We start from the raw sequence: 27,611 nt of genomic DNA, 5'->3' as shown, positions 1-27,611 counted from the left end.
GATGTCTGAACTGGGTTTCTGTTTATGCGCACCACATGGATAGTTGTCGCTCGGTGTAACCGTTGTTTAGGCCTATTTCCGTTACGCACGCTATTTCATCTTGCAGGTCATCTTCTGTGCAGCTGTGTGTGAAGGCTCTTCTGTAAAAGTTCATCCATACTCCAGCTTTCTGTTTTGGTGGGTGGTTGGATTTTGCATGGATATACTGGGTGCCTGAACCTGGTTTCCTGTATACGGATGTGACGAACTTGTCTTGGAGTCGTCGGATGCGGAGGTCGAGAAAGTTGAGGTGGCCATTTTGTTCCCTTTCAACGGTGAAGTTTATGTTGGGATGTATGTTATTGAGGGCAGTTAGGAGAAGGGTTAGTTCTTCTTCCTGTTCGTAAACGACTATGGTGTCATCGGCATATCTTTTGTATCTTATATGAGCAAACTCTGGTTGGGTGAGAATTGACTTCTCGGCCACATGCAGCACTATGTTGGATAGGGGTGCAGAAAGGGGGTTGCCCATCGCTAGGCCCCCTGTCTGGTGGAAGAAACTGTCCTCGAACTGGAAATAGTTGTGGGTGAGGCAGGCTTGTAGAAGGTTGCAGATTTCATCAGTTACAAATGTAGGCGTGTTATTGCTGAGTAGCCAAGTTCTGGTGGAGTCAAGTGCAAGGCTGATCGGGATGGAGGAGTACATGTCCACTACGTCTATGCTGGCTAGTTTGCAGTTGTCGGCTTTGACAAAAGAGGTGACAAATTATTTTGCCTCGAGGCTGTTTTTTAGGCAGTAGGTGAGTTTGTCATTGTGGGCGGTCAGTTTCTGGAGGAGCCATTTGGTTAGGTGGACACTTGCTTGATTGAAGCCGGCCACTATGATTCTCAAGGGGGTTCCTGGTTTGTGAGTTTTTGGTATGCCATATGCACAGGGAAGGCTGGGGTGGGTGTTCCTTAGTTTCTTCTTTTCACTATCTTGAAGGAGGGCACAGTTATCTATGGCTCGGCGGATGGCTGTATTGTATCTGCTTGTGGGGTCACGTTTCAGCTTTTTGTACCCGCCAGAGTTTAGTTTTGCTTGCATTTTGTCACTGTATTGGCCTTTTCCCATTATGACGTATTGATTACCCTTGTCCGATTTTACGCACCAACATTTGTTGTCCTGTAGCCACTTTCGGAATTCCTGTGTTGTGTTCCTTAGTTTATTGTGCACTGTGGGTTTATGTTTGCTAGTAGGTTGGGTGTGTTGGCGGAGGATGATGGAAGCACAGGTAAGGCGTACACACTCGGCATCTTGGTTAGTTTTCGTTGCAAACGCTGTTTTTTCGGCAGAGCAGATTAAGTCTAGGGAGGGGGGGAGAAATCTTTTAAATTTCACGTAAGTAATTTTAAACCGCGTTTACCGCAACCACCATGAATTCATTCTTTTATTTAGGATTTTGAAAAATCTGTTCAGACTGATTGAGGAACCTAGTAAAGGATCTGAAATAACTGAAATCAATTATAGAAACTATATTTTTCCAATCTGAATCATATGGAATAACGGGGTGTCTACCAGTCAAGAATGTCAAGAAACCAACAGGCAAGTCAAGAAATTGTTTGTGGTCAAGAATTTTTGCAGTATAGTGAATTTACATTGTTATATGCTTGTACTGGGATTTGATAAAATTGAATATTTGGAAATATAAAATTGTATTTAGTTGTGGTTAAGATTAGAGTTGACGAGCTGTATCTTTGCGGGTGAACCCTGCCCAAGCATGGCTGCGCAGTAGCAAGGGGGAGGAGCTACCGGCTGCGCGTCATTATCCTTGCGTTCTGTCCTTGCTGTCGACCACCCAAAGGGCGAGTAGGTGGCAACTACATAAACGTATCTCTCTCACACTCTGCGCGGAGTAGCCAAGGCACCCGCAAAGATATAGCTCGTCAACTCTAGTTCACTTTGTTTCTTAAGAATTGCATTCTTGTATGTGCAAAAATATTAAATAATGTGGCCATTCCCCATCCAGGATGAAGTCTGAAGAATTAATTTTTACATACATTAATAATTTATCAACCATGTCTTTTATTTCCCAAATATGGAAGATTATTTGGTTGAGAGTAATATATGGACATGTAGGATAAGCACTTCTCAAATGTAAATTCTTCAGTAATCAAAATGCAAATACAGTAAATAAATTTGCAACGCTTGTACATGTCACACAAAAGATATTAGTGTAATCAAAGTAGGATATGCCATCACCCCAAGGTGACTACAGATGAAAATATTCTGCATCCCAAGAAACTGTCATGGTCGCTGCCATCATTCATGTGATTTCTGGCTGAAAAATTTCCAAGATCTATTTACACATAGAATTACTTCATAAAATGCATAATTTCTATCACTAGCGCTACATTAACCCTTTTGGTATATTAACGGGTGCTATCTACAATTGCTATGCAGAAGCAGTTAAATAAAATGAGAGCTTCTTTGATTCCACTGCAAGCACTAACTCTTGCATTGTATGTTCCAGATCAGTGTTGACGAATCCACAGCTTGAAATTTGAAGCATGAAAAATTGCCATGCACTGTTCCGATGAATTCCACATTTTGACAAAACCTCATAAAAGCTACAGTGGACCATGAATTTATATAGAACATGCTGTAACTGGCTTTTGAATGAATAAAAACACAAATTGCACAATAACAATCAGCACTTTCATTTTTTTTAGATTGATAAAATTTCTCATGTCATCCTTATGTACAAATGCTCATATTTTCCACTTCCTGTACTCAGGATCTGCCAAAAACATACATGTACTGAGAACAAATATTTTTGCATAATACTTTTAAATGTTGGAAAAAAAAAAAAAAAAAAAAAAAGTGTTCATGTAAGCCAGTATAAATGAAGGAAGAATCATTTGAAATGCATTTTTATGTTATTTTCGCTTTTGTGTAAAATTAAAAATTAAATATCTATTGAAACATAATGCCGGTTAGTTGAAATTTTCGCTATCTGCATAATAGACAAAAATTATTGATACTTGTCCTGTTGTAAAAAAATCTTAATTGTAGTCGAAAGGCCATATGTAAGATCATACAACGATAATCGCCATAATCCTTTCACATTTAGATTTTTAGAACTTAAGCTCTATGGTACCAGTGTTTATTGAAAATTTTATTTAAGAGATGAATGGTAATTTTTTTTAATGTACCAACATTGCTAACACATTATCATGCAGAAACACCCAGGTTGTATATTTGATATGGCTTGTATGGAGTACCACTTTACAATTACCTGTAAAATGTGTAAATTCTCATTGATTTGCAATGTTAGTGAATACCAAATTCCTCATTATGTACAAATTATAACATCATGAAGTGTCATTTGTATTCTTACTTGGATTGAAATATAAAAATAATCACCATTTCTAGGTGTCAAAATTTTGACCTTGTTATTGAACAGTTTTTCTTTAAGGTATTTTTGAGTATTTATTTAGTTTTGTCATAATGAAAATCATAGATTACTTATTTTTAGGCTGTTCAAATTCTGAGGTTGTACAATTTTGAATGCCAAGATTCAGAAATTCTGTTAGCCTTAGCAATTGTAATACGTAATTTCATTCAATAGCATGGTGCATACATACATTATCATAGTTTGAAGACTTAATAGTAATAAGAATTTGAATTTTATTATGGTCACTCTGTTACAGGTAATCCAGTGCTTTGCGGAGACTGGCCAGTTCCAGAAGATAGTCTTGTATGCCAAGAAAGTGGGCTTTACTCCAGACTACATTTTCCTCCTGAGGAATGTGATGAGAATGAACCCAGACCAAGGAGTAGCTTTTTCACAGATGCTTGTACAAGATGACGAGCCATTGGCTGATATTAACCAGGTATGTGTAAACTGTCATTTGTAGTGATAATGAAAAATCGGATCCTGTTTCTTGCTATGTCAAGCCTGGCATAGGAATCGAGGTGTGACTGGTTGTTGCTCAAGCATGCAACAGCCACCTCTGTAGCCATTGTTAATTTGTGAAACCTTGCTTGTTTTTCTTAAGCAGATAGCCACTGCATCAGATTTCTCACATTACTAACTAACTAACTCCCTAGCCTTCTTAAACCCGAAGGTTCATGGCTGCAGCAACACAGGCCTTCCTTCTTTCCCTATCTTGAGCAAGTTCTATATACTCTTTTCCATCCCTACCGATTTTCCTTAGGTCCATCTCAACGTTGTCCCTCCATCTTCGTCTTGGCCTTCCTACAGGTCCCTTACCATCAGGTTTCCCAACAAGAATCCTGTAAACTCCTCTTTCCTCTCCCATTCGTGCCACATGGCCTGCCTAACTAAGTCTTCTTGATTTAATTATTCTAATAATATCTGGACATGAATACAAATTATGTAGTTCTAAATTATGTAACCTTCTCCATTCACCTGTCTCACATTACTGATCAAAATAATTGTTTCTATGTATGCATGAGAAAAGGATTATGAAATTATGTAACTATATTAAAGATTTTTGTTTGGGAATTTTTTAATTTTTTTATTTGTGCAACACTGCAACAATATAAGCAGCTGCAACTGATCTGATTAACCTACCTTGTGGTGTATCCTGTATCATATTATTAACGAAATATGCTTCTTTCCAGATCGTGGACATATTCATGGAACAAAACATGGTGCAGCAGTGCACAGCCTTCTTGCTGGATGCTTTGAAAAACAACAGGCCTTCCGAAGGGCCCCTTCAGACAAGATTACTAGAGATGAACTTGATGTCAGCCCCACAGGTAAATTATTCACTTTACTATATATTAGGGATGGGCCGATATGAAATTTTGGCAGATACTGATAAAGTAACGATATAAAATTTACCGATAACCGATATTCTACTGATCCAATATAAAATTCAAAATGGTGCTTGAGGAACCTGAAAGGTTCATTGACCTCCTTAATAAATGTGTGTTTGAAGGTGACTGCAGTGCAAAAGAAATTGCATAGTTAGACATTTACTTTTTTAGAAATAAGGGCAAGGAGATTATTCATAAAAATTACAACAAAATGGCAGAATTTTGCACTAAATTATCAGATATTTACCGATAAAACGGATCGGTAAAATAATCGGTAATTTTTCCGATAAACCGATATGCCTATATCGGCTGATACCAAACTAGTATCGATTAATTGGTCCCATCCCTACTATATTTTGAATACACTGTCAATGAGAACAGTACTTGTAATAAGTTTGGAATTATAAATTAAATCACAATTATTATAATAAAAATGCTTTTTTCTTTTTTTTTTTTACTTAGTAAGAATTTATTTAAGAAGTATGGAACTTCCTTGTTGCGTTTGCATAATTCAACTTCTGCTCAAAACTACTAAAATTCTTCCACATTCTGATTTCGATTTGCAAGTTAATAGGCCTACTTATAGGTTTCTAATTTCAAGATAATTTTTAGAGGAACAATGTAGACACTGTTGGCTGGCATACAAGATGGCATTCAATAAGAAGGAAAGTGATAACACCAAACAAAATCAAGATCAAGTATTTTATAGCTTGTCCACATCCTTATTAAAGGGATAAGTGAACATGATCATCTCTGCATTGAAAATGTTGCCAAGTCGAGAAATATTTTATCTTCTCAGTTTTCCAGTTTCCTTCTTTTTGTATACATCTTCAGTTTTTCACATGACACAATTATCTTGAGAATGTACATGTTAGACTGGTGGTTGCAAGGACATAGTATTTAGTGTCTGGTATTTATTTTACCTTTTAGACGCAGTTCCATAGAGATAATCTTAACTTCCATTGTGATGTATGAGAAAACTATGAACTGAATTGAAAATATTTTGACATTTTGTCACTTTTTCTGTATCAGGAAGAAGCAAATATACTGACTGGAAAGCAGAAAAACTTCAGATTTCATTTTTGTTGTACTATCGGTGAACTTTTATCACCAAGAAAGCTAAAATGATTACCCACATGCATTGTTCACTAAATTTTAACTAATCATATATCCTGTAGTTTTTTTTTAAAAAACTTACATATCAAAAATTACAAGTTTTTGTCACCAATGACACTAACTATTCAGTAGTACTTCTATTTTGCAATGTGAATTTGAGAATTCATTATTTGCTTAGTTTTGTAGATAGAATATTTATTACTACTATGAACTATTTTGTTTGGTTTCAGGTTGCAGATGCCATTCTTGGAAACCAAATGTTCACCCACTACGACAGGGCTCACATTGCACAGCTTTGTGAAAAAGCAGGACTTCTCCAGAGGGCTTTAGAACACTACACAGGTATGAGTAATTTAATTCTCCACATATATTATTGGTAGAGGCATTCAAATTTCATTTTTGGCGAAAATACGAAATATGAAATAACATGCTGTAATGTCCATTTTCCATGTTTCTGAAAGGTGTGATGTGCATTTTCTTACCCTGTTTTCTCACGAAATAATGCAAAATGAACTGCAAAATGCGAAATATACTCTTAAACATGAAATTTACTGTTTATATACAGATGCAACACTTTCTGAAGTATCCTGTGAGTTATGCAATTCACGGAAAATTAATTCTTCTGTAAATATTTGAGAAGGAAAAATGGACCCCTTTACACAGGAATAAACTTAATATTCTGGTAACAACTTAAATGTGCTATTAGAAGGGATAAGTTTATTTTGTGTAATAAGTGCAGTTTTTAAATCAAATTTAGGATTATATTCACAATTTTAAAACCAAAATGTCATTTTATATAGCACTTTTGATGTGATTATTCACTGCTATAACACCGAAATTTTATTTTATTTGACACTTTTGAACCCGAAATCGGCTCTGTTTTTGTACCGAAATTTTGCTTTTTTATTTACCAAAAATATGTGTCTAATTATTGGAAATAAATGTAGCAAAAAATAGTGTGCCAGGCTTTGATTTCAATTCCACCATGTGCAGATATTTTTTTTCTGCTTGAAATAATTATAATTACCTGCTTTCGAGCCAGTGGATGTTGCTGTTGAATGTCAGTTGGAATAAATGGTCAAAATCTATCAAGTAATATGTTCAATTCAGCCTTTTAATGAATTATTTTAGCAAATTGATGAGATGTTGAGGGATACATAAATATAATTAAATTTGTAATATTTAGATTCTCCTACATTATGCATATATTTTCATTGCGTTATAAATCCTTTGCTATGTGGTGTCAGTTCTCATATGTAATAAATCATCAATTTTATCCTTTGTTATGAAGTAATGTGCACTGCCAGATAGGAACATGGTCACACAACACTTTAAGCATTAAATTATTCATGAATCATTAAATTTACTATTTTACTACTACAGTGGAGATGAAATTTTTAAGGAGTATATTGGGGAAGACAAGAAGGGATAGAATAATGAATGAGGAGATCAAAGAGACAGTGGGTGTGGTGAAGCTTCAGGACAGGATAGATCAGGCACAGATGAGATGGTTCGGACACATGAAGAGGATGGATGCAGAAAGACTACCAGTAAGAGCTTACAATGCACAAGGACTGGGAATAAGGCCAAGGGGGAGACCAAGATGACTGTGGAAAGAGCATATAGTGGGGAGGTTAGGAGAAGAGGACAAGATTGGAACACCGTTGAAAGAGGAGGGGTGGGAAGACCAGGAAAAAATGGAGAGGCTCGACTTCTATGCCGACACAGTCAGAGGCAGGAAACTGCGAAGGATGATGATTATTACAGATGAATAATAAATTTATTTTATAAAAATGGGAGAAAAGTGTGTGAATAGGAGGGCCAGAAGGGGCTAAATAAACAAGTTGAAAGGAAAAAAGATATAGTATTCATAGCTTTTCAATTGTATCATAAAATTTACTATCTCTTATTGTGACGAGGAATGTGGACATGCCCATATCTACTAAAAGTATGCAGTACAAAGTTAGTTTTCTGGTTCTTATGCATTGCTATCAGAATTTCAATCTAGTTACATGTGTGTATTTATTTGTATACATAGCTGTACTGGGGAGCTGAGGTATGATCCAAATTGTTAAGTTGAACTGTTTAGATTTCATGAGTATAAGGTTCAACTCATTGCCCATATGCATGCATTTCTAATTGTAATTTTTTTACATGTCTTTTTGTATTGCAGATTTGTATGACATAAAGAGAGCAGTTGTGCACACACACCTCCTGAATCCCGAATGGTTGGTTGGGTACTTTGGTACTCTCTCAGTTGAGGACTCGCTGGAATGTTTGAAAGCTATGCTCCAAGCCAATATTAGACAAAATCTCCAAATTTGTGTTCAGGTATATTCCAGTTTATAACAATACTTTTGAAATTAATTTGTTTCATGTTTGTAACATTAAAAATGTTAAGTTTTGTAAGGAATATTTCAACACTAGCTTTAAGCAATTAAACAAGCTTAGTTTCTATATAAATACATTGTTTTGTGCACATAACTAGTAATAGTGAATGAAAAATATCAAGCTTTTTGAGTGGCTGAGTGCACCAGATGTTGGTCATGACGAACTTACCAGCATGGGTTCAAGATTTGATTCCTGGTGTGAGCATGGGTTCTCATTTGAGTATTCCTTCATTAAGGTAATCTAATCACCATTATTGTTGCAATTAGCGTAGAGGCAAGAAGTAACTTAAAACCAGGAAAATACACAGAGTAAGTAAAAAATTAAGGTCCTTTGGGAAATACTGAAATTTTACCATATTTTGTCATGAATACAGGGTATCTACCAGTCAGTCATGAAAGTGAAGATAAAGTAAAGAAATCCACAAGTAGGTCATGAATACAGAGAAACTAGTACTCACTTTTATCCGTGAAGCTGTTTTTTCTGTACAGCAAATTCCAATGAGGATGGTGGCAGTAACCACTGAAATTAATCGAAAAAGAAAAACAGCTTCGCGGATAAAAGTGAGTACTAGTTTCTCCATATTTATATACTACCGCGTCTCTCTTTTTTCAATTATGAATAGGTCATGAAGTCAATAAAAAGTAGGGATGGGACTGATTAATCGGTACTCTTATCTGAATCGGTTTATTGATAAAATTTCAGATTATTTTACTGATCAGATATACCGATAAATATCTTAGAATTTAGTGCAAAATTCTATCATTTTGTTGTAATTTTTATGGATAATCTTGATGTCCTACTTTCTAAAAAAGTAATTGTCTAACTATTAAACTTATTTTTCACTGCAGTCACCTCAAAACATTTACTAAGTAGATCAATGAACCTTTCAGGTTCTTCAAGGACCATTTCTAATTTTATATCGGATCAGTAGAATATCTGTTATCGGTATCTGTAAATTTCATATCTGTACTTTATTGGTATCTGCCAAGATTTCATATCTGCCCATCCCTGATAAAAAGGTCAAGAAATGATGATTGCGGTCTAGAATTTTTACTATCACAATTACTGATTCGTGATTTACTTTATTTTACTTCACTTTTCTGCCCCTTTGGCTAATCGTGAAGATTAGGGTGAATGACAAGATGGATGAAGGGACACTCATAAACATATAAGGACAACACAAGCCGGGCATATGATTATACTGGCTGAGTGTCCAGATACCACAGCCTTGCTAGTCTGGCAAATGCATTGCAGGATGCATTAATAGATAAAGAAAGTCTAATTCTTTTGTTAAATTCAGCTTCAGTTTTAATATTAACTGGCCTTTTGGTAGTTTTTTTTTCTCATTATTTTCTTAATTGCTAATTTCCAACTTTTCTCAAGTAGGGGTCGTATAAATAAAGATTAAGAAAATCTAAAAATGATGATAGTCAATATATTTTTTTTCAAATCATCCTATCGAAATTTAAGCAAATACTGTCAAATGCTCCATGCTGGCAAGTGTGTAGTATTCTGGGACCTTGTTACCAGATGAAACGGTAGTGTGTTCTTTTTAAGATTGGTAGGAAGTTGTTTTAACTGTTTATATTTAAAGTGTAAGTATTATAAATAAATTGTTCTAACTTGTAGTGTCATCTGTTTTCTAGATTGCCACCAAATACCATGAGCAGTTAACAACGAAAGCTCTGATTGATCTGTTTGAATCTTTCAAGAGCTACGAAGGCCTTTTCTATTTCTTGGGGTCCATAGTCAATTTTAGTCAAGATCAGGAAGTCCATTTCAAATATATTCAGGTAAGTAAATGAGTGCATGTAGAATTGGTTCAGGTACATTTGCAGCAAATGTTGTATTTCCGTATTATAATTTATCAGCACCATGTTTTTGCCAGAACAGTTTAAAAAGAAAATATCTAAGCTAATTGAACAAAAAGGATATAAAGTCACCTGGCAAATACAAAATTAAGACTCCATTTCGAACCTTAAGAAATATTGCAAAGATTATTTTATTAATTCTGTAATCTGTTATCCTAACTTGTAGCTTGCAGCCTTCACTGTTGTCTTGTAATCAAGGGGTCCCAGCTTTTTCCCCAAAGATTTTACAGTGAATTGGATCCAACTTTAAAACCTATTAGCTCATATGAGCAAAGAGTGGACCTAAGGACTTACACAAAATCAAAATATTATAGCTGCTGGAAAAATACTTTAGGCCAAAGTACCTTGTCAAAACTCAAACTATACTCTGCCTTTAAGTTGAATCACACATTTTCTTCAAACATATTTGATACCAAATCTATCAAATAACAATTTACAACTAATAGAACATACTAGTATTAAACTTGAAAGAAACTTAAAGGAAGGTATGGAAATTAAATAAAGTTATAGGCACAAGTAAGGTAATTCATTCCAATTAAGTATTCATTAAGTGACTATGGCCCTTGAATGCAGATTATGTACAAGAATTCAGTTCAACATCTACAGCAGTTAGGTTTTAACATACCCCACGTTCTCAATTTTACAATGCAAAGTGACTGTGTTAACATTTGTGTAGTTCTGCATCAAACAGCATAGTTTTTTTTTAAGGTTGTAATGTTGTATTTTTTCCTACTTGTAGGCAGCTTGTAAAACCGGACAAATAAAGGAAGTGGAGAGAATTTGCCGTGAGTCCAACTGCTACAACCCCGAACGGGTGAAGAATTTCTTGAAGGAAGCAAAGTTAACAGACCAACTGCCTTTAATAATAGTCTGTGACAGATTTGACTTTGTACATGATTTAGTGCTTTATTTATATAGAAATAATCTACAGAAATACATAGAAATATATGTACAAAAAGTAAGTATCCATTTAGTTTTTTACCTAAATAGCACAGTGAATGTGATTGTGTAAAAAAGAAAAAAGATTGAGATACTAAAATGGCATACCATAAATTTCTTTGAATTTGTCCTAGTTAATGAAAGTCCTCTGCAGCCTTGAGGTCTAAGGTGCTGTACTTTGGACTCAAACTGCAGGACGGCATGGGTTCAGTCTCTGGATTTTTGGCCTGTGTATAGGTCTGGTGGCATCCCACCATCGTGAGGAAATTGGGTAGCTATGAGTGGTGTAACTGTCTCTGAAATCTCCTGTAACGACTGGATAACTGCTGGTGGGTTCGATGTGCTGACCCCATGTCACCCCATTACCGGCTGAAGATCTCCACACCTCTAGGTAGGATTGTAGGAGGGAGACTGGCAGTCGGGAGATAGGTGTAGGCTCCTCAAGGGATGTCGAACCACAGTTTATTATTAATGAAATAAATTTCAGCAATGTTGAAATATTTAAGATATTTTTAAAAAGTTTTGCATTCTTTCATACAAATTGTAAGAATATTATACAAATGGAGTTGTTTAATTTTTGGTTAACTAATTATGAATGACCCTCTGTATTAAGGCTGAGCCAATACCGATGCATGTAAAAAAAGAAAGGGCCGATATTTTTTAAAAAAACAAGAAAACTATAGAATAAATTTATTGCAATTGATAAACAAGTACATACCTTGGCTATTTTTCGATGTATTCACCATTAACCTCCAGACATTTCTGATAGTGTTGCACAAGCTTCCATATACCTTCTGCTTAAAAATCTGCCGCCTGAGAGTGCAGCCAGTCCAGAACTGATGTCTTGAGCACGTCACTGTCGTTGAAACGCTTCCATGCAAGCCACTTTTTCAGGTGAAGAAAAAGAAAGAAATCGCTGGGGGCAAGGTTGGGGCTGTAAGGGGATGATTGAATTGTTCCCATCGAAATCTTTCAATTGTCTCAACAGTAGGAGCAGCTGTGTGTGGGCGGGCATTGTCATGGATTAGAAAAATTCCAGAGCGTAGCATTCCTCTCCGCCGATTTTGGATGGCCCGTCGCAGATTATTCAGTGTTTCACAATACACTTCTGCTGTAATTGTTCGTTATGGTTCCAAGCATTCCACAAAAATCACACACTTTTGGTCCCAAAACACGGTTGCCATGATTTTGTGAACTGATGGTGTTTGTTTGAATTTCTTCACTTTAGGAGAATCAAAGTGCCGCCATTGCATTGACTGCTGCTTTGACTCCCCAGTGGCATACAATATCCACGTTTCATCCCCTGTCATTATGTGCGAAAAGAGGTCATCCCAAAACTCCCCCCAGCAGGCCAAAAAATCACGTGCAGCTGTCCTTTGCTCTTTGTGAACATCTGTCAGCATTTTTGGTACCCACCTCGCACACAGTTTGTGATACCCCACGTTGTCAGTCACAATTCGTTGCAATGTTTTTGCAGACACTTCTGGAAACTGTTTGACGAGTTCAGATATTGTGAAGTGGCAATTGGAATGCACTTTCTCGTTAACGCGTTCCACCAGATAGTCAGTCAGAACACTAGGCCTTCCGCTACGCTCATCATCATGGACATTTGAACGCCCTTCCCGAAACTCTGCACCATTGCCTGACCTTCACTCATCACTGTCTGTCCATAAATGGCGCACAATTCCCGATGGATGTCAGCTGCATTCTGTCCTTTGGCGTTCAGAAATCGTATGACAGATCTCACTTCACATTTGGCGGGATTTTGTATTACGGCAGCCACACCTTACTGCTACTCACACGTACGCAACCCCACTCTGACGATTCTATCTCTGTTGCAAGCACAGAATACCAGGGCATGCTCAACTTCATCAGTGTTGCCAACACCGTGTAAAAAATTATCAGCCTTTTTCCGTATATTGGTATCAACCAATACCAGTGTTATTGGAAAGTAATGGTTGGAAATTATTTACAAATAACAGCAATACCTTTTCATAATTTTGGTTTTTCACAGGATCTGCAAAAATGCCATGCAACAGTGTGTAATTATTCTGGAAATTAATCAAAATTTGAACTTTTTATTTTGCACCAATTTTATGTGAGAATGGTATTTTGTGGTAGAATACTTACTAATAATCAATGTTTTGAACTACTTGTAATTACAATTTTCGAGTAGCAATATTTATGTTGCTGGAAATCTGTGTGTTATTCTTTCATATTGTTATTCGCTCAGGATTAATCTATATTATGTTGTTAAATTCATAATTGTAGAGACAGTAATATCTCTCCTCTCTTTGCAGGTGAACCCTTCTCGGTTACCGGTAGTGATAGGTGGATTGCTAGATGTAGATTGTTCTGAAGATATTATTAAGAATCTTATACTTGTTGTTAGAGGTCAGTTCTCGACTGACGAGTTGGTGGAGGAAGTAGAGAAGAGGAATAGATTGAAATTGCTGCTTCCCTGGCTGGAGTCTCGTACACACGAAGGCTGCGTTGAGCCAGCCACGCATAATGCCCTGGCCAAAATTTACATAGACAGCAACAATAACCCGGAGAGATTTCTCAAGTAATTATTTGTACATTTTTACATAATGTGTAGAGGCATGCAAATTTAGTTTTTGACAAAAACACAAAATATGAAATAACATGCTGTAATGTTCATTTTTTATGATTCTGAAAGGTGTGAGGTGCATTTTTCTACCCTGCTTTGTCACGAAATAATGCGAAATGAACTGCAAAATGCGAAATATACTCTTAAACACGAAATTTACCGTTTATATACCAACGGGACACTTTCTGAAGTCTGAAGTATCCTGTGAGTTATGCAATTCACGGAAAATTTATTAATTCTGCTGTAAATATTTGAGAAGCAAAAATGGACCGCTTTACACAGGAATAAACTTAATACTCTGGTAACTACATAAATGTGCTATTAAAAGGAGTAAGTTTATTTTGTGTATTAACTGCAGTTTTTATATCAAATTTAGGATTATATTCACAATTTTAAAACCAAAATGTCATTTTATATAGCACTTTTGATGTGATTATTCACTGCTATAACACCGAAATTTTATTTTATTTACCGCTTTTGAACCCGAAATCGACTCTGTTTTTGTACCAAAATTTTGCTTTTTATTTACCAAAAATATGTGCCTCTAATAATGTGTCATAGCATTGACTACATGTATTATAAATTGCATGGGGTGTGATTGAAATGAAAGTATATTTTTCAATATCATAATACAATCCCTGTAGATCAATAGTTCTAGCATTAAACCTAAACCTGATTTGTGTGAAATGTGATTTTTGAAATCAAACACTGAAGTGGAAAGTTTTAAGTACCAGTGTAAGCAATTTATCAATACCTCCGGCTGGTGGTGCAATATTAACCTTTTGGCACCCAATGCCATTTTCACGTGTAAGCCTCTCGGTACCGAGCCGATTTTGAGCAAAATGCAGAGTTTCAATTAAATGAGTGTAGATCGGAGACTAATTGCCCTAGAGGGATGAGTGATAGACTGTTGTACGCGGAATGAACCAGTGATTCAGACTATATGAAATTTATGCAAATTCGGCGTATATGTGGCAGGGGGGGGGGAGGGTGCTAACTCAAAATTCAAAAAATTTGGTTCCCCCACCCTCCCCCCAAGAAAGAAGTACATGACAGTGTCGACATGCACATGGAAATGATCGCTGACATGTAAGGAACACAAAAATATTTGCATTATTATCATATGACCAATGTAACTTGAGTTGTACCCCCAAAAGGAATGGTCGGCACGCCACTGATTCAAGCTTCAAAATGCAGCGGTACCTTGAAATGACTTTAGCTCAGAGACTATTTGCCCTAGAGATATGAATACCGTTGTACGCAGAATGAATCAGATTCAGACGATATATAATTTATGCACATTCAGCGTACATATGGAGGGGGAAAGGGGGGAAATCCCCTCAAAAATACTTTTCTTAAAAAAAAAATGGTTTCCCCCCAAAAAAATTTCAAAATGCACAAAATGCAAAATTTATGCAAATTTGGCGTATATATGGAGGGGGAAGGGAGAAAACACCCAAAAATTATTTTAAAAAAATGTCCTCGCGTTTGGGCACAAAACAACACCTATGCACAACATTCACGGATGAAAAGCTAGAACGCAGTGAAAAATGAGTTCCGATTCTTGCAGCTGCTTGCAATTCTATTTTTAGACAATGCAGGGTAACCCCTGTTGCAATTTGTGGACACTTGTGCTAAAAATACAAAGGTTTCCTTCAGCGTGCTTCGAAATTCCATTCTCACAATGCAGATTCAACAACCAGTCTTCCCCCTCCTCACACCCCCCTGCTTGCACTCTCATGGAAAACTTTCATTTTGACATCGGATACTGATAAGCAAGTTTCCTTCGAATGAAGTTAACAGACGGGAGTGAAAAAGCATTGATTTAGAACAACAAAGCCCTTTTCCTTTGTCGGCAAAAAATTGACCTTGAAAAGAGACTCAAGTCCCTTTTACCACCTTTTCACCTCCCTTTTCATGAAGAAAAAAAAAGGTGCAAGAAACATTTCTGTTAAATACATGTGTTAGGGACAATATAAAAAAAATTTAAATTCTATCCAAAAAATAGAAAAGTTATAACGTAAAAACTACGTCCTTGACACAGCGTCTTGATCGAGACGCTTGGTACCGTGAGGGTTACATTTGGGTATCTTGATCAAGATGCTTGGGTCCAAAAAGGTTAAATTGTAAATCTTCCATGAAGAATCAATGGTAGATGACTGCACTGCAATAAGTTTTGTCTTAGGAAAAGATACTGCAAATTACACTTTTTTAGAAACAAAACACATGAATTATAGTTTTGTATTCATAAAGGCAATAACAAAATGACAGGAGATATGTTCTGAATTTCAGTGTTTACACAAATACATGACGACTTAATTTCTGTCGTTCCCTTTGGAACTTGGGGCATCAACAATACATCTCAATCTGTTTCTACTGATGGCAATTCTCTTCACTGCATTCCAACTCTTTCCTTCCTCCAAAGCCTCAGCATGAACAGATCTCTGCCACGTCTGTCTAGGTCCTGCCCTCTTTTTCTTAATGAATGTTCTATTTATTTCCATTTCCACCTTGGTTTCTCCAGTTTAATATTATTGGACCTGTCCAAAGCATTTGATACGGTACAACATAAATTACTGCTCAGTAAACTGAAATATTACAGTTTTTCACAATCTACCCTTAACTGGTATTTTTCATATCTAAGTAACCGAAATCAACGTGTAAAACTGTCTCCTACTTTATTATCTAATAATTTATATATTTCATCTGGTGTTCCACAAGGATCTATACTAGTTCCCTTATTGTTTACGATTTATATTGCAGACCTACCCTCAGTTGTCAAATACTGTAACGTACATTCATATGCTGATGACACTCAACTAACCAAATCATTCAATCCAACAGAAATTGCCATAAGTATTGAATACATAAGTAATGATTTGGGTGCGATAAAAACATGGTGTGATGCAAATGGCCTTAAAATTAATGCTAATAAGTCATGTTACACATTTATTGGAACTCGAAATGCTATTGGTTCGGTCAAGCGCACTAATACAACAATTAAAATAAATGTCATACCTAGAGCTCAAGTAGTTAAAAGTCTTGGACTGATATGTGACACTCGTCTATCATGGGATGAGCATATTAGCCGCCAAATCAATAAATCATTTGGAACACTTAGATTCTTGTTTAAATTGAACAAACTATTATCTTCAGAAATCAAGCAGCGATTAGTTGAAACACTTATATATCCATTTCTTGACTATTGTGACGTAGTGTACTCTGGTAGAAGAAATAAAACTTTACAAGCAAAGATTCAAAAATGCCAAAATGCGTGCATGCGGTTCATATTTTGCATCCCGAGGTGTGAACATATTTTGCCTTCCATAAATAATAAGAATATCCTCAATATGTACCGTAGGCAGCTACTGCATACATATCGCCTTATACATAAAATTATTACATCTGGCAAGCCGTCGTATCTGGCAGACATGTTGATCCCTCGCACCAGTGTTCACAGCCACCATACGAGAAATAATTTCAAATTTAACCTTCCACTCTGCAACACACAGGCATATCAGTCGTTGTTTTCATATTTTGCTGCAAAAATATGGAGTGCCCTACCTAAGACCATGTCGAGCATATCTAAAATAGAATCTTTCCGAAATGAAGTAAAGAATTTTCTTTTGGCAGAGCAGAGATTGTGTTCAAATACTGTGATGTAACTTGTATGTTTATGTTATGTATTTTGTCTACATCTTTTTTTTAAATTTATTTTTTATTCATTTTATTTTATTTTTATGTATTGTCTTTTCACAATTTTTGTATCATTTTATTCATACATTTATTACAATTACTTTATCAATAGATTTTGTAACTAAATCATACAGTTTATTGTACACTGTATTAATACTGTAATAACATAAGAAATGTAAATTTAAATGTAATCGGTGACACGGGTTAGGTGGCAGAACAGCCTCAGGCTGAACCTCGCCCACGCAAATAAAGAATTTGAATCACTTATGGCAAACACATTTTCCAAACCTTCCTCAGGCAGCGATTGATTGTCTTTAGTTTAAAGGTGTTTGCATCTTTCCATGTCTCCGGCTCATGTAACAACACAGACTTAACATTACTGAAAAATATAAAGTTTTGTCTTCAAATACATTTTCTGTGTTTTTCATACTAGACTCTCCCAAAAGTGCTATTTGCATTTTGAATATGCTATGAAACACACATACTGCACTGGTAAAATTTTACTGATAACTTGGATCTACAGTCATGGAAAAAATACTTCTCCCTTACAGTCTTAATGCCATTAGTCTTATGGGGGAAGTATTTCTTTCCATCACTTTACCTGTAGCAACCGCTAATGAGAAATTACAATTAAACTACCCTGTTGTTAATAGAATTTAATATTTTATTTTTAATACCAAAGTTACTGGATTTCCCTGCAGAAAATTCAACTAACCACAATTAATAGCAGATCTGAAGAAAGGAATTTTGTATTTTGTGAGATTGATATGTTACTTTTCTACATAAACAAATTTTGCTCTAATCATAAATATGTTTCAACAATTTTATGATCTATGTCCTCTTAGTTGATTTAAGTCTATTTTAAAAAAACAAAGGTGGATCTTGGATAAGAAATTTTGTACATTTATTTGCAGATTTATTTATTGATCTGTATAAAGTTAATACTGTCTAATTTTTCCTCCAGAGAGAACCAGTTCTATGATAGCAGAGTTGTTGGAAAGTATTGTGAGAAGAGAGATCCACACCTAGCATGTGTAGCTTATGAAAGAGGGCAGTGTGATAGAGAACTTATCAACGTGTGCAATGAGAACTCCCTCTTCAAATCCGAAGCAAGGTCTGTGAATTTTCAATGCTATTTTTCACTTTATGCTCAAGAGTAGGGTAAAATTTCTGTTATAATTTTTAATTTTTAAGAAGATATTCGTAGATGATCAATTCTTTGTGATTACATCATGTAAGGGGATAAAACTTGCTTTTTGAGTCACATTCCATCAAAATTTATGTACAGTCATGGACATTTCTGGGTTGTAACATCGCCATTGCCTTTCAATGGAACCATTACAACCCAGAAGTGTTTGTGACTACCTGTCATTATGATTCATGTATAAAACATTTTCTCATTTCTAGACTTCTTGACATGCAATATTAGACTACCTACAGATAAAGAAAACTCTCTCCAATTGAATTCACTTAGTCAACAAAAATATTGAAAGTAAAATTGACCTAGAAATTCCATTTACATATAACCAGCCTGAGTCATATACCAGTTGTGTAGTTATACATTGAATTTCACAAGCATAAGCATCATATGGATGGATTAAAATCTTTTTTGATTGCAGGTATCTTGTCCGGAGACGTGACCCAGAGCTTTGGGCAGAAGTTCTTAACGAAGAAAATCCATTTAAAAGGCCTTTAATTGATCAGGTGAGATAAAGAATAAAACATTATGGTTTACATATGTATTGCATGTAAATGTAAGTGTAAATTGCAGGCTCAACTAGGAGTTGGTGACTGGTTTGGCATACCATGTTATTGCTCCACCCACTGAGCCAGCCTGACTTTGCGTGATTTTTCAGTTTTACCATTTAGCAGGACAAAATTTATCTTGTTTTAAAACTTACTGCAAAGATCCATCGATGAACTGTACAATATAAAATGCAAGAGTGACAGAAGGTATGTAGGATGTTGCAAAAGACCCATCAGTAACAGATTTTCATATCACTTTGGTTATATTCAGAGGAAAGAAAGTAGTTCCAGGTTGGCCAAGTGTCACTGCAACCACCAACTGGGGACAGATTGTGTGTCCTTTTTAGGATATGCCAAAAGAGAAACTTAATGGAATTTTAAGGAAGGTGAGCACAGGATTAAAAATCCAAATCTCAATTGTAACTTGTGTGGAAACCTTTATTTGCCTTGTTATAATACAAATTTAAAAATCAATCTTCTGACATCAACTTGAACACACTAGTACTTTCCTTTCCAACACTAGATGACTTGAATAACATTTTACTGCAGACTCGCCAAGTAGTGACATTGGAATTGCTGCTGATGATTCCAAGATGGTGTCAAAAGCATACAGACTTTTTATTGTGTTGTTAATTTTTGTGTTTACCTAAAAATTATTTGCATTTGTTCAGTGGCGCCAACGTTTGAAAAGGATTGGATGTATTGAACTCTGAGACTTGTATTATAATTTTATGCAATAATATATGTCGCAAGTAGGCCCTAAATGCCTTTTTGTTCCTTGGCCAGAAAATTTAGGCTTTTATGTTTAAAAACAGTTTCAGGCTATTTCAGAGGAATACATAAATTTTATAGTGGCTTTTAAGTCACTTGTATATCGAAAACCACTGCTTTTTGAGTGCCCCATCTGGGAAAATGAAAAATGTTAATTTTGATATTTTGTATTTTTCAGTGATTTTTTTTTTTTTTTTTGCCAGCCTATTTTTAGTTTTTAATTCTTTTAAGTGTTGGGACTTTATTTCTAAAATAAAATATAATGGGTAAATTATTTGGTGAGCTCAAGCCTGTGGCACCTCTGTATTTGTTTAGTTCTGTGTGATATCAGGGCAACCTCAAGCCACAGATAGAAATACAAACATTCAGTTAGCACTTGCTAGTAGTACTTGCATCTATCAGATAAGTCAACTATTCATTTCTTGAAATCAGTAATTTTTGTGTGTGCTGTGCTTAATACTAAGGCTCATTTTTCAGGTTGTTCAAACTGCTCTCTCAGAAACCCAAGATCCAGAAGACATTTCAGTAACAGTGAAGGCATTCATGACAGCTGACTTGCCAAATGAGCTGATTGAACTGCTTGAGAAGATAGTTCTTGATAACTCAGTATTCAGCGACCATAGGTAATCTTTTAATTAGCTTTTTTTTTTTTTAAGGTGTTAGTAGTATGTAATGGAGATATTTTGACCAGACATTATATTCTTTACTTAAGGCTAAGGTTGACATTTTTTCACATTTAGTAAATATTAGAAAGTACTTGATTTAGTTTAGAATTGGAAATGTTTATAGGTATTCTAATTCAAAATGAGAACAAGCATTCAATATATACATTGACAACTGTTGTGGAGTTGTTCAGAGTACCTGCAGATTTTTTTTTCTTTTTCAGATGAAAGATCTGTAAGCTTGATCTCCTGTATTGGAAATCAAGGTCATGTAGTAATGGATAACACTTTAGTTTCATAGTTTACTTGAATGTTACTTTTGACCTAATAATCACACACACACATAGAGAGAGAAAAAACTGTAAATAGGGCTCAGCCGATGTATCTGTATCGACTGATACCACTGGTATCAGTATCAGAAGGTATCATTGTGATTTTATTTATCAATACTAGCCGATACTTGTCAGGCATTTTGATCATTCATGGAGACTGCCAAAATGCTGTGCAACGCTTTCTTGGAGCCTATTTTGTGATTTTATAACAGGTATCTTAATTTTCTGATGTAGTTTTTTTTTCAATATTTTACTGCAAAGTCTGGTAAATTTATAATTATAATTGGAGTAGAAAACTTGCACAATAATTTGAACAATTTTTGTTACAATTATTGGTTCACAATTGTATTGGCTCAGCCTTATTTATAAATTTATAGAAAACTGGATTTTAACATATGTTGCATTATACTCTTTAATGCAAAATAGTTTCTACTGTGCACTGGAATTGAACTCATGTTCTGGATACACATGTTCAGAATGAAAGTATTCACATTTCACTACAGTGGAACTTCAATTTTAATTTTTGTAGGGGACCCAAAATGAAAACTTAAAATGTGGAACTTAAATGGAAAAAATTTATAGTTTTTTCCTCTGTTGGGACCATGAGGACTGAATGTACAGTGGAAACCCTAGTTTACATTCCCAGATTTTAAACTTTCCGGATCATACGTTCAGTCTTGAAGGTAATAAAATTTTCCTCGATTTTACATTTTCCTGCAATTGTTTTTTCAGTTTGGTTTAACCTTTAGTCCACCCAAGTAACACATATGTTACCAAAAAAGTATGTCCCTTGTATTCTCTGTAACACATATGTTACTAACAGCTTTAGGTACAACTATCGAGGGTTTGCCACACTTATATTTGTATATTGAGGTTGAAACACTGACAGTTCGTTCGGGAACAGGTTCTGCAATCATGTTTACGAAAATTCCAAATCCCCCCCCCCTCCTTTCTCGGAATATGTCACTTGTTTGGGCTCACCCAAACACGTGTTGGCTCGACACTTGACAGACAAAATGAATGCTTGGTATTTAGGATGCTGTTTTCCTCCAAGCTTCCAACGCTGTGATTTAGTACTGATAAGGAACACATTCTTCTTTGTGTTTAGACCTGCTGATCCAGCCGAAAGTAGTGGAAGGGGGGGGGGGGGTCAAGGAAAGGGGGGATTGGATGAGGTTTGGCGGTGTCAGCTTTCTGTCGCCTCTGTTAGAAATGCAATGAAGCTTGACGATAGCCAGAGGCCAGAAGCATGAGTCTAAAGCGTGTGTCTATCCAGAAGTATAGACAAAACAAACGATTGCAAAGGCTCCCTTCCCTCCTCTGTTAGGAAAGGCCTCACCATAAAACAGTTCGTATCATATAACAACTCATCGATTTCCCTAACGCACAATCGTTTCCTTCCGGACATATTTCCACAAAGACCCGAGTCAACAGGAAATAGATTCACAGTGCGAACGAAAAAAAACAAAAGTTCGGGTCTTCTCCCCAAAGTAGCTGGAGAAGAGGGGGCAAACTCCACATTTTTATGATTTTTTCATTGAAATTCGGGGGATGCAGCCTCCGCCCGTAACTCCCCCCCACGGTTGGGGCATCCAAATTTTACATGGTTGCATGCACTGATGTTCTGACTGCAAAACAAAAGTTATCCGAAGTAGATTGGTCCCATAGTGTCAGTTATAACAATTTTATGAATAATATGCAAATTGGCTAAATTTCGCTAGAGTTTTACGTTTTGCCTTATTATTCAAATTGTATTGCACCCACGAACATGAATCAAGTTTCATTCTGTTGCGGAAGGTCCATTCTTTAAAAAAAAAAAGCAAAAGTTCCGGTTTTCTCCCCAAAGTAGCTGGAGAAGAGGGGGCAAAAACTCCACATTTTCATCCTCTTTTCATTGAAATTCGGGGGATGCAGCCCCCGCCCGTAAGCCCCCCCTATGGTTGGGGCATCCAAATTTTACTTGGTTGCATGCACTGATGTTCTAGCTGCAAAACAAAAGTTATCCGAAGTAGATTGGTCCCATAGTGTCAGTTATAACAATTTTATTAGGGATGTGCCGAAGCCGATTACAGATGTATGAAAATCGGCCGAAATTGATATATCGGCATCGGTATCGGAATCAGCAAAAATCCGATATTTAAACCGGTACAGATTATACTAGAGTTTTACCATCTAATAAGTTTTATATTCTAGTTTTGTAAGATTTATTGAAAATTTGGTTATGATTCGTCATTATTGTAGAGTTTTTGTAATAAAACTATTGCAAACTCATTCAGAGGATCAACCTAACTATAAATCGGAAATAAAACAGTACATTGCTGAACCAGGGTCTGCTGTTGTATTGGAAATTCAAAAATGAATATTCAAACCTGAAGCAAGTCCTGAGAAAATATTTGGGCATACCTGCTGCATCAGTATTCAGTGATTGAGTGTTCAGTGTTCCTGAACAGATTTGAGATAACAGAAGTAGGTTACTTCCTGAAGTGCTTCCAAATCTCGTATTTCTGAAGTTGAATCTGGCAGAACAGGAATTCATTTTGCATTTCAAAGAACTGCTTGTGTACTAATGTTTAATTTCTTGATAGAAATGTACATAGCAAATTTATTTTTGTCATGCACAAAATAACATCCCATTTCTGTTTAATAATCTTATTATCGGAATCGGTTAAATATCGGCATCGGTATCGGTTCCAAAAATTATCGGTGAGTACATCGGCATCGATAAATTTTCAGCTTCGTCACATCCCTAAATTTTATGAATGATATGCAAATTGGCTAAAATTCGCACGAGTTTTAAATTTTGCCTTATTCAAATTGTATTGCACCCACGAACATGAATCAAGTTTCATTCTGTTGCGGAAGTTCCATTCTTTAAAAAAAGCAAAAGTTCCGGTTTTCTCCCCAAAGTAGCTGGAGAAGAGGGGGCAAACTCCACATTTTCATCCTTTTTTCATTGAAATTTGGGGGATGCGGCCCCCGCCCGTAACCCCCCCCCCTGCGGTTGGGGCATCCAAATTTTACATGGTTGCATGCACCGATGTATTGCCTGCAAAACAAAAGTTATCCGAAGTAGATTGGTCCCATAGTGCCAGAGTTATTACGATTTTTATCCATTATGTATACGAATTCAAATTTCCCGCTCAAAGCCTAGGCGACACTGGACTTACTTTCGTCAGACCACGCGGCGTACTAAGGGTTAAAAAAATGTAAAATCTAGGTTCCACTGTATGCTGCAGAAAATATAAAATCTGAGAATATAAACAATACTTATTTAAGTGATTAAAAGTTTAGTAAGCAGTTTTTCTGCAACAATTTTTGTTCAGTGTTCTAATGCCTGTCAAAGTTCCTTTTGTTGATACATGGGTGTAATTTCTTTGAAGGAACCTCCAAAACTTGCTAATTCTAACAGCAATCAAGGCAGATAGGACCAGAGTTATGGAGTACATCAACAGGTTAGACAACTACGATGCCCCTGATATAGCTAACATAGCAATAAACAACCAGTTGTATGAAGAAGCCTTTGCTATATTCAAGAAGTTTGACGTGAACACTTCAGCCATCCAGGTTTGTACCTTGAAAGTCTTAAAACCGTTTTGTAACCTGCTAATGCAGTTGGTCATGGAGTTCATAGAATGAAGAAAAATCTTTCTCGCTCTGTATTCTTCAAGATTAAAAAAAAAAATACAATTTGTGTCTATTGACCTAGGTGAAATTTTTGTTGGGGATTTTCTACATGCCAGAGCATGAATCCATCATTAATACAGGTGGGCTAATATTAAATATTTGCCAATTCCAAAACAGTAGAGATAAAATTTAGACAACAGATATTCTATAAATATAAACTTGGTAAATTTCCATGAGAACCTTGTATGGTTCACACACTTCTTTTGTTGGTGTATGTAATAGGTTATGGTAATAAGTTTTGCCTTAGAAAGGAAACTCTTATTTTAGGCATTTGCTTTAGTAAACAAGATTATGTGAATCATGCCTTTGCAATAAAAGTAATTTTAAAATAGCATAATTTTGCACTTAAGTTAAAAGGCTATTTGCCAGCAAATTTACTGATATGCCTATGAAGGCCAATACCAATAGAATACCCTATGTGTGTTTGCACAGGTACTGATAATATTGATATAGCGTACACCAAGAAACAACTGGGCTAAATGGGACAGGTATACATGGAGCCCTGCTCGACAAATTTCCTGAAAGGACCCTTCGATGGTCGAATGCACCCAGATCTCCCCTTGACACATCTACGTGTCTGGGCCCAGTCCTGTGCACCTTGGGCAATGAAAAAGACAGATCCAAACCATAAAATTTGGCTGCAAGTTGTTTTGAAGCAGGCAGCGATGCCAACCCTAGCATAATGATGCTAAACCTAGCACAATTTGAGTTTCGTTGACACCTAGCATTCTTGTTTGTATAATGGGAAAATGTACATAATTTGCAAACCTGCTACTCTGGGAGGGAGAAATTCTCTTCAAAGAACGATATGTTGAGAAATTATAAATAAAATTACATCCAGTTCTTATTTCCAGTCCAGGAATATGCCTTTCCAACCACACCCTCTCATCTTTTATTTAGTCTCCAGTTTACCTCATGGGTAACATTTCATGGCAAGAATCTGTAGAAAGTTGGTGGGCACAAATAAAACAAATGTTAATCTCAAACTTTCTCTACTTCAATGTTGAACTAATCTCGGAAAATAGATGCATAACTTAAAATTACAATCATTCTAAAAATAATTTTAATAATAAATTACTGTTACTAATTATCAGTAATAATAATTTATTGTTATTTAGATCCTAGCACAATTTATCAGCATTGAGCATAATTTCACAGATTAAACAGCTTTTTCTTAACGGGAGGTTGACAACGCAGAGCCAGGAGCCATCAGCTTTCGTGTGTTCCCTCAGAGGTCATGGCGAGAACCCTGATTGTGTCGATGTGTGCGAAAATCATACTGTCTGTGTTGATGCTATTGTGGAAGCTATCCTGGCAAGAGAACTGTACGTGTGCAAGCATGCTAATTTGTAGTATGCTGTGCTGGTATTTGAGAAGTGTTTTACAAAATTGTCTTTTATGTACAGAATGAAATCATTATTGCATGTCTTAGCTGTGTATGAATATTTTTTGAGCTGTCCCCTCTGCTCGAGTAATAACTGTAACTTATAAACCTTGATGTTGCCAGGTGCTGATAGAACATGTGGGGAACCTGGACCGTGCATATGAGTTTGCAGAGCGTTGCAATGAGCCTGCTGTGTGGAGTCAGCTAGCCAAGGCCCAGCTGCAACAGGGACTGGTGAAGGAAGCCATTGATTCTTTCATCAAAGCAGATGATCCTTCAGCTTACATGGATGTTGTTGAAACATCTCACAAAACAGGTACGATGTGTGTTTCCAATGCTATACATGCGCAGACCACTCTTTTTAAAATGTTCAATGCTTGCAGCAAGAATTTGTACACGCTGAGAAAATTAATGTAAATGTATTTTGGGGATTTTTTGTAATACGAGGGTCACTATTTATATTTTGAGCCTAACAATGAAAAAACAGGAATTTGGCATTGAAAACTGCTTTATTGTTTTTCGAAGTATTCTCCTTTATGGTCAATACACTTTTGCATTCGTTCGAACCATTTGTCAAAGCAGTTTTTCCAATCTTCTTGAGACACCTCCATAATATGGTTTTTGAACGCATCAACGGCATCTTCCGCCGACGAAAATCGTTGTCCACGCAATTTATTCTTGACATTCGGGAACAAGAAGTCATTGGGTGCCAAATCAGGACTGTACGGCGGATGACCCATCAATTCGATTTTTTGACTGTTCATAAAGTCGGTTGTTAGATGAGATGTGTGACAGCTGGCATTGTCTTGATGAAGAATGATCCGACTGCTTTAGTTTGTTTTCCGTATTTGACCAAAGACCTCTGGCAAACAAATTGTTGTGTACCATTCAGAGTTGACCGTTCTACGTTCCTCTAAAGGCACAGTTGCCACATGACCAGTATTCCTGAAAAAACAGGTGACCATTTGTTTCGATGTGCTTCGAGCGTGAACAACTTTTGTTGGATTGGGTTCATCTTGAAACACCCATACAGGGGACTGCTGTTTACGTTCCGGCTCATATGCATATATCCATGATTCGTCACCTGTTACAATCTTATATACGTCTTTTGAAGCACCACGATTGTATTTATTGAGCATTTGTTTGCACCAATTGACGCGAGCATCTTTTTGAGTTTTTGTCAAATTGTGTGGGATCCAACGAGAACATACCTTTCTCACAGCTAAATGATCATGTAATATTTTATATATGCTGGTGGAACTAATGCCTATGGTTGTCTCAATCTCACAGTATGTTCACATCACGATCTTGCAGTATTAGGTTTTGCACAGCATCAATGTTTTCTTGAACAACTGATTTTGGACGACCTTCGCGAATCTCGTCGTTGAGCGAATGGCGGCCACGATTAAATTCGTTATACCAGCGTTTCACAGTGGCAAAGGATGGGGCTTCATCGCCAAATGTGGAAGTAAGTTGATCGATGCACTCTTGTCTTGATAACCCACGTCGAAAATCGTAAAAAATCATCGCACGAAAGTGTTCACGAGTTAATTCCATTTTATTGTTGTCGCGCAATCTCCAAGGCAACATAAACAACACAA

At 36.2% G+C, this 27,611-nt stretch overlaps 1 protein-coding gene across 1 annotated transcript in view; it reads left to right on the top strand.

The window, feature by feature from the left end:
• Positions 1-27,611, top strand: part of Chc (clathrin heavy chain) — a 75,513-nt gene that overhangs the window by 24,511 nt on the left and 23,391 nt on the right. The window contains exons 11-22 of the mRNA XM_083128465.1: positions 3,673-3,855; positions 4,610-4,747; positions 6,154-6,265; positions 8,097-8,254; positions 9,961-10,107; positions 10,925-11,143; positions 13,425-13,690; positions 18,396-18,545; positions 19,051-19,135; positions 20,426-20,571; positions 24,323-24,506; positions 26,134-26,326. Coding sequence (XP_082984591.1) covers positions 3,673-3,855; positions 4,610-4,747; positions 6,154-6,265; positions 8,097-8,254; positions 9,961-10,107; positions 10,925-11,143; positions 13,425-13,690; positions 18,396-18,545; positions 19,051-19,135; positions 20,426-20,571; positions 24,323-24,506; positions 26,134-26,326 — 1,981 coding nt within the window. The remainder of the gene's footprint in view (positions 1-3,672; positions 3,856-4,609; positions 4,748-6,153; positions 6,266-8,096; positions 8,255-9,960; positions 10,108-10,924; positions 11,144-13,424; positions 13,691-18,395; positions 18,546-19,050; positions 19,136-20,425; positions 20,572-24,322; positions 24,507-26,133; positions 26,327-27,611) is intronic.

This window comes from Lepisma saccharinum, chromosome 9 (assembly GCF_977018435.1).
Source record: "Lepisma saccharinum chromosome 9, izLepSacc3.1, whole genome shotgun sequence".
Taxonomy (NCBI): domain Eukaryota; kingdom Metazoa; phylum Arthropoda; class Insecta; order Zygentoma; family Lepismatidae; genus Lepisma; species Lepisma saccharinum.
This window is presented reverse-complemented; position numbering and strand designations above follow the sequence as displayed.